Genomic DNA, 9,212 nt, shown 5'->3' on the forward strand with positions numbered 1-9,212 from the left:
CTTAGTTATATTAACCTTAAGATCTGTATACTTTTTGGTGATGATTCAAAATTTTATTTTTGAGTTATTGAGTATTTTGTAAAAAAAGGGGGAGGGGTTTTTCACATGTCGCGCCGTATCTCAAAAACGATTTATGATTATTGCTTAAAATTTGACACACTTCTTAGTTATATTAATCTAAAGATCTGTATACTTTTTGGTTTTGATTCAAAATTTTATTTTAGAGATATTGAGTTTTTTGTAAAAAAAAAAAAGTGGGTTTTCGCATGTCACGCCGTATGTCAGAAACTATTTATGCTTATTGCATAAAAATTCACACACAAGATGACAAGCGTATCATGCACTCATGGCGCAGCTGTTTATTATTTATAATATTTGTTGATTTAAAATATGTCTTCTCTTTAATGTCTGTCACCTAAACATATTTTTAACAGCTCCAACATCAGTGCTTTTTCTTGTTTGTCGTTTTCCAGTTTTTGAATTCTTTCTTGTTTCTCTAATTGGAATTTATCCTCCTCCAATTGCAGTTGCTGTTTTTTGACTTCAAGTTCTTGCCTTCGGTATACCATTTCGGCCTCATTTTTTTTCTTTTAAGTACCCAACAATATTTCCAGAACTGTTTCTCTTTGACGGGGTGGCGTCGTTAGATTCATCATCACTTGAAATATATAGACAGAATTTCTTAAAAAATGTATTAGGTTTTGGGCTTTCAAATAATTGCTCGACGAGCATCTCTGAAGTCAGAAGAGACATGAAATGTTGGATCGAACTCATTTTTATGATGTACAGTTTGGAACAAGCCAGCTACAGCCTATACCCCCGATGGTGCTGGTTCCTTACCGTTCGAGACCAATGGGCCGTCCTAGACTGTATTTTACTCGCTGTGTATCATCACATGCTATACGCTGTTACCCATCTACGCTTTTACCATTTTTTTCTTGAAATTCAAACCAAGCACCAGTTCTAGTAGCTATTTTGCCTGGTAGCCTGTATATGTTGATACACATTTTTTTATTGTCACTTTGACACATTCCACATTTCCATTCACTCTCCCAACATTCAGAAATATTTTATTCTGTAATCTTTTCAAGTATGTATTAAAGTATGAGATAAAATCATTCCTTGAATTATTGTTATTTACTTGCATGTTCAAGAAGAAAAACTTCACAAGCCAAAGGCGACCACTTTCGTGTCAGGGCAACCAGAAGGTGACGAAATGCATGCAATTACTTGCCCCCCCCCCCCCCCCAAAAAAAAAGAAAAACAACCTGTGAAAGAGATACCGTAACCATTATTTAAACACTGAACAAATAGGTCATGTTATAGGATAAGAAGTATGTACCTTTCTTAGGAGTTAAGTTTTCCATTGCTCCTTTACTAATGTCTTTTCCCCGATTTTATTCTGTTTCCTTTTTCTCTTTCTCTTTTTCTTTCTGTTTTTATTCATCCTCCACCAATGAAAGAATTTCATCCAATAGAGTTTCTTTCTCTCCATACTCTTCATCAATCCCTGAACTGGAATAATAATATAAAACTGTATTAAAATTAACAAGAACACTGACGTCACATGCAATCTTTGTCAAAAAAGTTTTTTGGAATTCATGATATTTCCCATATAAATTAGATTTATATGTATTTTAAAATTTAGTAATAATATAAACATTGTTATGATTATATTCAACATCATATTTTTTGTATTTCAAAGACAGTTCATGAAGCGCTTAATTTTACCATAAATCAAAATATTAGAATCTAACAATTGCAAAACATATTTGCAACATTTCAGATTGTACCAATTTATTTGTCAAAAACTACACACAAATGCTAACTTATTTAAATTAGTCTTTTCTGAGAGGTAGTCAGGGTTGGGAATAAGGGGAGGGAAGCGGCAGTCAGGTGGAAGGGGTCCAGAGAGAGGGTTATGGGTGAGAAAAAAAGGGTTAAAAACTTTTCTTCTTTGAAGAAATCATAAAATGGTTAAAAAAGTATAAATACCTCTTCAAAGATTCAGCATTGTTTTTTTTATTCTGATCTATCAGCAAATGTGATCTTTCCCGGACTCGTCTTGCATCAACCTGGAAATTAGATCTGGTATCTGGTATCTGCTACTGATAATGCTATATCATTCCAGGCAGACTTATTTTTAAATGGATATCTAGCCAGGACCTCTCTCAGCAGTACCAGGTCATCTTTTGGCTGGATTCGGACTTGTTTTTTTTCTGCTGCCACTGGTGAAGGATGTCATATTTGAAGTTTCTAAAAAGGAACAAACATATTTCAAGAGTTACAAAAATTGTTGACCACCCCCCTTTTTTCACTGAAATAAAATATATTTAAAGCACCAAAAGCGTGTCTTCTCCTTGATAATTTAATCCTGCAAGAGTATTTCAAGAGTCTTTTGAATTTGCCTCTCTTTCAATCGGAAAAGAAACAATTTGACAGCATCGTTCATTTTTCACGCATTTGTTCACGCCCCCCTCTTTTTAACAAACTGGAAATCAGTTAGTTTACTTCTTGAAAATAAGTCTTATACTGTAGAACTATTTGTCGGCGAACATGTTAACTATAGGGTAACTATAAAATAATTTTAGAGGTTATTATAGATTTTTTTTTTATAACGGTAGGACCTTCAATATGCCGCCATTTTCCGTCGAATGCGTTCCACATTTGCCGTTCCGTCCTGATGTCAAAGAAACGTTTTAAACGCTCAAAATACTTGTATTACTTCGGGTACATTCTCTTGTTCCTGTACATATTCAATTTTATTGACAAATATCTGTGTTTTAAGAAAAAGAAGCCACAATTTCTTACCTTCGTGTAGCCGCCGCTTTACACGTTGCCCCTGACTTGTACGTTTCACCGCGAGGCAAAATCGATGACGTAATACACTGGAAATCGGGGGTTTCCCTAGCCACAAGTACACGTACACGTACAAGTTCCGATGCTAAACCTCTCTATTATTACACATCAACAACTTCTAGAAAAAAAATGTGTTAATGCTGTAATAATTTCCTAGCGAACATACCAGCAGAAATATCCATTTTGATCTCCGACGTCGTTCTAAATACAACTGACGTTAAATTTCATTATGACGTCACACACGCGCACTTCATGTTTTATTGGAATTAGGGCATGGCTTTGTTTGTCATTTCTTCAATATTAATGCTTTCATCCCCAATAAGGGGGTCTCATTGGGGGGTTCAGAACCCGGATCCCGCTTACTGTTAAGTCAGATTCCCGTATCCCGCTTACACTATTAGTCCAGTCATTCTAGCCAAAATACGACCAAACCTCAAACTAGTTTTCCTAGCTGATTTTGGTGTACTGTTGAACATATGAAAAATCGAGAAAGTTTGGATGAAGGGAAATTGTTAATTTTTGGTGAAAACCTTGGATTTTGATGAAAAATCGCTGAAAACACGAAATTTGCCGTGACTAAAAAACTAAAATAGCAACGTACATAATTTTTAATCAAGTCAATAGATCTTATTTCAACAATGAATTTTTAAAAATATGATGAACTTCAAAGTACAGGAAGTTGAAAAGTTTGGGTGAAAATGTTAGATTTTTAGCCAAAAATCGATAAAAACTGGGAATTTATGTTTTCTTAAAAAAAACCAAATTCAAATAAGATTATGAGTCTTCAAATTTACTTTGTATATGTTAGATATTGAGGTAGATCAAATAATGATAAATTCGTCAAGTCAATAGATCTTATAACAACATTAAAAACCGATTGACCGGTATGATACTTTTTCTTGAAACCAAAATAATTACGTTATAGGATAACAAAAACATGTAGTAATTTTTACCCAAACCCCTTAACTATGCTAATTATGTTTTTTGTGTATTCTAGATCTTTTGAAGTTAATTGTCACTTAATCGTCCATGTCAACTGTTTTGTTCGAATTTGTACAACCAGTTCCTTTACATTCGCCACATGCTACTGAACATTCAAGTCCGTTTTTTCTACAAATACATCTTTTAGTGTCACAGTTTGTCTTACAATTGCATTGAATAATGTTGAGTAATTTAGAGGGAGCTGCGTCCATCGTACACTTAACTGGAACAAGGTATCCATTAGCGACTTTCAAATCCCATTCACATGGATTTAAATTGTCCTTGTCCATCCACACTTTCATTTGAAGATAAGCCCTCTGGCTATGAAATGAAGCCGCATTTGATGTTGGCGGCAAAGTATGAATTTTCGGGTTAAATACCTGCTTGATGTATGCACAGAAAAACAACAGTAATAAAAATTGTCCCAAAATGTAATATGAAGTTTGATAGAGTGCCTTTCCCCTGCTTGGTGCATGGTAGCTCAGTTAAATTGTATAATGGTAGCTTTGTTGAACTGGACAATTCTAATGTCCCTTTATCATTTGATTAATAAATATTCATCTTATTTTGGTAAAACAATTTGTCTGTATCGATTTTTAAATTTTATTATCAGTACAACTTCCTTTTTCCATGAATTCAATTTTGTTGGATTGTAACCTTTTTGGCACTAACGGCGTTTCATACTTTTTTTTTCGTCAGCAACTCCTGGCAGTAGACTAAAATTTCTTTTTTACGGGGCGATTTATATATGAAATGTATATAATTTAGTCCAAATATAAAAAGCAGAGCTGTTTTACACGTGATTTGTGATTTAGAGACCTCGGCAAACCGAAATGAACTCATTTCTGCCCTGTACTACTTTTTGCCGTCTCCCGTGTATTTACGCCTTTCAAAATCACCCAAACAAACCTTGCATGACAGCTTTTACTCTTAAGAGTTCTAAATACATATAAAACTTTTATATATAAGTCTTATATTTACTTACCAGAATGAAAAGGATGGACACTAGATGCGTCGTCTGCAGTTGACCATTACAAGTTGCCTCCCATATCGTCATTCTCAATCTACGGGCGCCATATCTTTCCATAATATCTGAAGTAAAATCTTGATTTTTTTTTCGCCAAAATTGACGACTTTCCCCTATTTCGATTTTTCTCGATTTTTAATATGTTTCTTATACGTTATATCTCTCACGAATTCCGCAAAAACATTTCTGTTGCAATTAGTTTGAGGTATAACCATAGATGACTGGACTATATGAACGTAAGCAATTCTCATTTTTTTCATAATTTCCCGTGTCCCGCTAGACTTCATTTCCCGTTTTCACGGCACAATAATTTGACTTTCACGTGTCACGATTACAAAAAATCGGCAATCCTGGGTCACGCTTAGACCCCAATGAGACCCACCAATAGGCTTGTAACACTGATAAAAGTTAACGCCACACTTTTCTTTTCATCAAGTACTGTGCACACAGTATTTTTCATCAAATTTGTTAAAGGTAATGTAGGATATTCAGGTGCATCAAGAATATTTAGAACATAATGACTAGACATCTTCTGCTGCACCGCCTGCGGGTGATCCTTTAGGAAATTTACCAAACTTGGCTTCAACGGTCTCAGGCCTACTCTCCAAATATATGACAGACAGAAGCAAACAACTGTTGCCAATGAGGGCAAAACTCATCTACATTTGGAAGTGGTGATTTGATTGGGTTGTACAGTGTTAAAGATATCCTTAATTTTGTTTTCTCGATGCAAAAATGTTTCGGCCACACTGCCATTTTGGTCATAGTCGTTTCAGCCATACTGTCAGTTCGACCATATTCTGTAAAGTCGTTTCAGTCATGCTTTTTATTGTTTTGAAGGGAGAAAAATATAATTGTTTCATAGAAGCAGACGTTAAGAAACAAATGGAAAATACATTTTAATCATACACTTATACTCATTGATAAAAGTGTATCTAGTATTATGAATGTTATAAGAATATTCGTTTAATGGTAATCATTATTTAAAGTAATTCTCAATTTTTTGACTGGGTATTCTTTCTTTCGTCCACGAATGACATTGTTATTTTCTATTTTCTGTCAGAAAAAAATGTTTTAATCAAGTACCAAATTAAAATGAAAACGTTTTCAATGTATTAATCATGTGTGACAGTTAAAGACATTATTGTGTCCTCTTGTTTCAGAATAGATGCACACTTTATGACAAACACTTTTTGTTAAGAAACATTCCTTTTAAAAAATTTTTAGTCAAAACAATTCATGCATATATATGTTTTTAAAAAATGTGAAAAAGTGTGGCCGAAACGACTATGGGTGAACTGTACTGGAAACGACTCCAAAGCTGTTTTTTTTTTCTTGATCTGTTGATCAGTTGATAGTTTACGCAGTTGAACACCTACTAGAAATTTTGTTACGTATTTTTCAGAGAAATATGTGTAGCCTTTGGACATCTCTTTAAGGCCAAGACTCTGTGAACTCTTTTTAATATCAGATTCCACAAAACCAAACGATAAATCGGGCCAGATAGTTAAATCTCGGCTGCTACCGTCACTTTTTGTTTCCTTATCAGCCATGTTTTTTTTTTAAATTGATACGACCTAACCTTATATTGGATTGTATATGCCTATTCATCAGATCTCATTAAGAATGGAGTATGTTAGAAAAAATAAAGGAGAGAAAGGAAAACATCGATAAAGAACTTGAATTTTAATCCATTTTGCTGCCATTTTACGTGTTTCAAATATATAATATCTATATTAACGTAAATGCCGTATACAAATGGAAAAATTGTCATTTATACAGGTACATTTTAATCAATGTTTGTTTGCAGATTTTCTTTCACGTAAAATGCACGTGAAAAATAGATCAGCTCTCCAGCTACTGTAAGACAATGAAAGTTCTAAGTTTTTTTTTATTTCAAATTTTTATTTGGCAATAGAGCTTTAATAATAATTACTGTTATTTTACTTCACGTCAAAATGCTTAATTTTGATTGACTAATACGAGGGAGATAATTTACTCTATCCCAAGGCTCAGCGTGAGACATTTTTTTAAATGTCTCCTTCTCGTGCAGACCAATGGAAAATCGATAATTAAAGGACAATGAATTGAATTTACATCAATAATTTTAAAGACTATGATCAAGTTCTAAGTTTTGGCCTCAGACATTTCCGTAGACTGTAAAAATAAAAATTACGTTTTGCTTAACTTTTGTTGTCTTTCTAATAACTGTAATGTTGTAATGTACATGACGTCATAGTCAATTACTTTCAATTTAAAATTCAAAAGATGATAATGAAAGAACATTCAGTATAATAGATTAAATAACACATAGCTGAGAGGGTTACAGAGCAGATTGTTTCCCCTCGAAAAAAAAACATTGTCAACCTTATCTTCACCTCGATTGACTATTTTTTCTTGGAATAATAATCCGCTCTATAACACTCTCAGCTATGTGTTGTTTATATTATAACATCGACACTTTAACCTTTCAGTATTCCATTTTGGGAGTAAAATTCTCATAACATTTTTTGCCGAACCTTTTTTCCGGATTTTGCTGTTACAATTTCACTTTTCCGTTTCCTGAACATCTTTTTACTATTCGGTTCTCTCTTTTTCCATAAATCGCATTTTATATATGTTCAATTCAGTACAGTTTGGCCTTTATATAAAGGTTAACTTCGGGACTAGAGAAAGATAACCTTATAACAGAGACAACCTTTGAATTAAGGTAATAATACAGTGGGAGAAGAAGAATCTAACATGCAAAAAGATGTGAAATCGGAAGTAGAATTGACTGAGAAAAGATGGAAATATTCAATGTATAATAAATAACCATCTGTTAATCACCACATTCAAATTGTAATTAGCAATATAACGGGAGCACTTGTGGAGGGTGCTTGTTCTATCTGAGCATATGAAATGATCCCTTTGTATAGGGGGCGTGTTCCTCAATCTTTAGTTTTAAAGGTAGTTTTTTTCTTGACTTATATTTCTCTTTGCATTGGTGAATTATGTGGTGTGCCTTTCTTCGACTAATAGTGTTGTGTGCCCTTAGCTGATGCGAGTCCTTCTGCTTTTGATGTTGTATGTCCCTTTTCGACTTATGGTATCCTACTTCTACGTATGATTAACTCCTTGGTAGCTTTTTCATGTTTTACTTACTTCAATATTTTTTCCAGCTTCAAGCGTAAACATTACGACAACAGGTGGACTAACGAATAATGTTTTACTGTCGACTTTTGGAATCTTTGCAAACGAAACAACAGAACTCAGATTTGAGGTCAGAGGTTGTAGAGACGCTCACCTTCGTTTATTAACGCAGAAAACACAAATCCCACCATTGTATGTCATTATGATTGGTGGCTGGCATAATAACAAATCAGTACTAGCCAGACACACGAACAATTATTATGAAGTTGATAACGACTTTGGATATGGTGAAATGAATTGTTCGAACAACAAAAAGTTCTGGGTGTCATGGATGGGAGGAAAGATAAAAGTCGGACGAGAAGATACCAATGATCTATTGTTGTCATATGTAGAATCGTGCCCATTTTTTATACAGGATATACAGATAAACACAGAACACGAAGGACACGTAGAATGGATTTTTCAAGTACCAGGTTAGTACTGGGAAGGCTTTTGGATTCGCATGGTGGGTGATGCATGCATAGCAGGAGACGCTTATCCTGTCTACGCATCCGGTCTAGGTTCTTTTGGAGTTCATGCGATTTCCTCAGTTTTTGTTTCCTTACCTTATATTGTATCTTTTTAATGGATTTATGAGATTTGAACATCGGTAGACTTCTTTTGCTTCTCATTGATATGATAATATTTTAAAATGAAGTTCAAAAATGAAAAATGAATCAGCTTCTCATAACATCAAATCAGGGTTGCATTGAATATCGTAGCGGCTACATAGGGCTACGTAGATTTATGACTATTGAACGTGTAGCTAGCCTAGCTGCTACATAGATATTGATAGCAGCTAGGCTAGCTATTCGTTCAATAGTCATAAATCTACGTAGCACTACGTAGCCGCTACGATATTGAACGCAACCATGCAGGTATTAGTATTACGTTGAATATTTTTCTATTCATATAATTTTAGTGTCATGGCGACCTGGTGTATTGATTTCTATAGAACTAATGACTGAATCCTGGAAGAAAAGGACATGTTGGATATAAGTCAATGAGACATCAACCAAAAACATCTGAAACAATTTTTTTTAATGTCGAATTAAGGAATATACAAACATGTTTTCAGCAAAAGGTGGCATCCTACAAGTTAATTGCATGTTGCCTAAATCCAATCCATTGGGTTTTATCTTTCTCTTTTTTTTCGAGTTAAAACCTTCGATCA

At 34.1% G+C, this 9,212-nt stretch overlaps 1 protein-coding gene and 1 pseudogene across 1 annotated transcript; both read right to left on the reverse strand.

The window, feature by feature from the left end:
- Positions 1–401: 401 nt before the first annotated feature.
- Positions 402–3,041, reverse strand: LOC127728972 (translation initiation factor IF-2-like). Its single transcript, XM_052236552.1, is given in 5 exon segments — positions 402–587; positions 1,401–1,515; positions 1,996–2,075; positions 2,110–2,228; positions 3,026–3,041. Coding segments are annotated over 5 exon segments (516 nt in total).
- Positions 3,042–5,228: 2,187 nt separating this feature from the next.
- Positions 5,229–6,420, reverse strand: LOC127728974 (uncharacterized; annotated as a pseudogene).
- Between the last annotated feature and the right edge of the window lie 2,792 nt (positions 6,421–9,212).

This window comes from Mytilus californianus, unplaced genomic scaffold (assembly GCF_021869535.1).
Source record: "Mytilus californianus isolate M0D057914Y unplaced genomic scaffold, xbMytCali1.0.p SCAF_2, whole genome shotgun sequence".
Classification (NCBI taxonomy): Eukaryota; Metazoa; Mollusca; class Bivalvia; order Mytilida; family Mytilidae; genus Mytilus; species Mytilus californianus.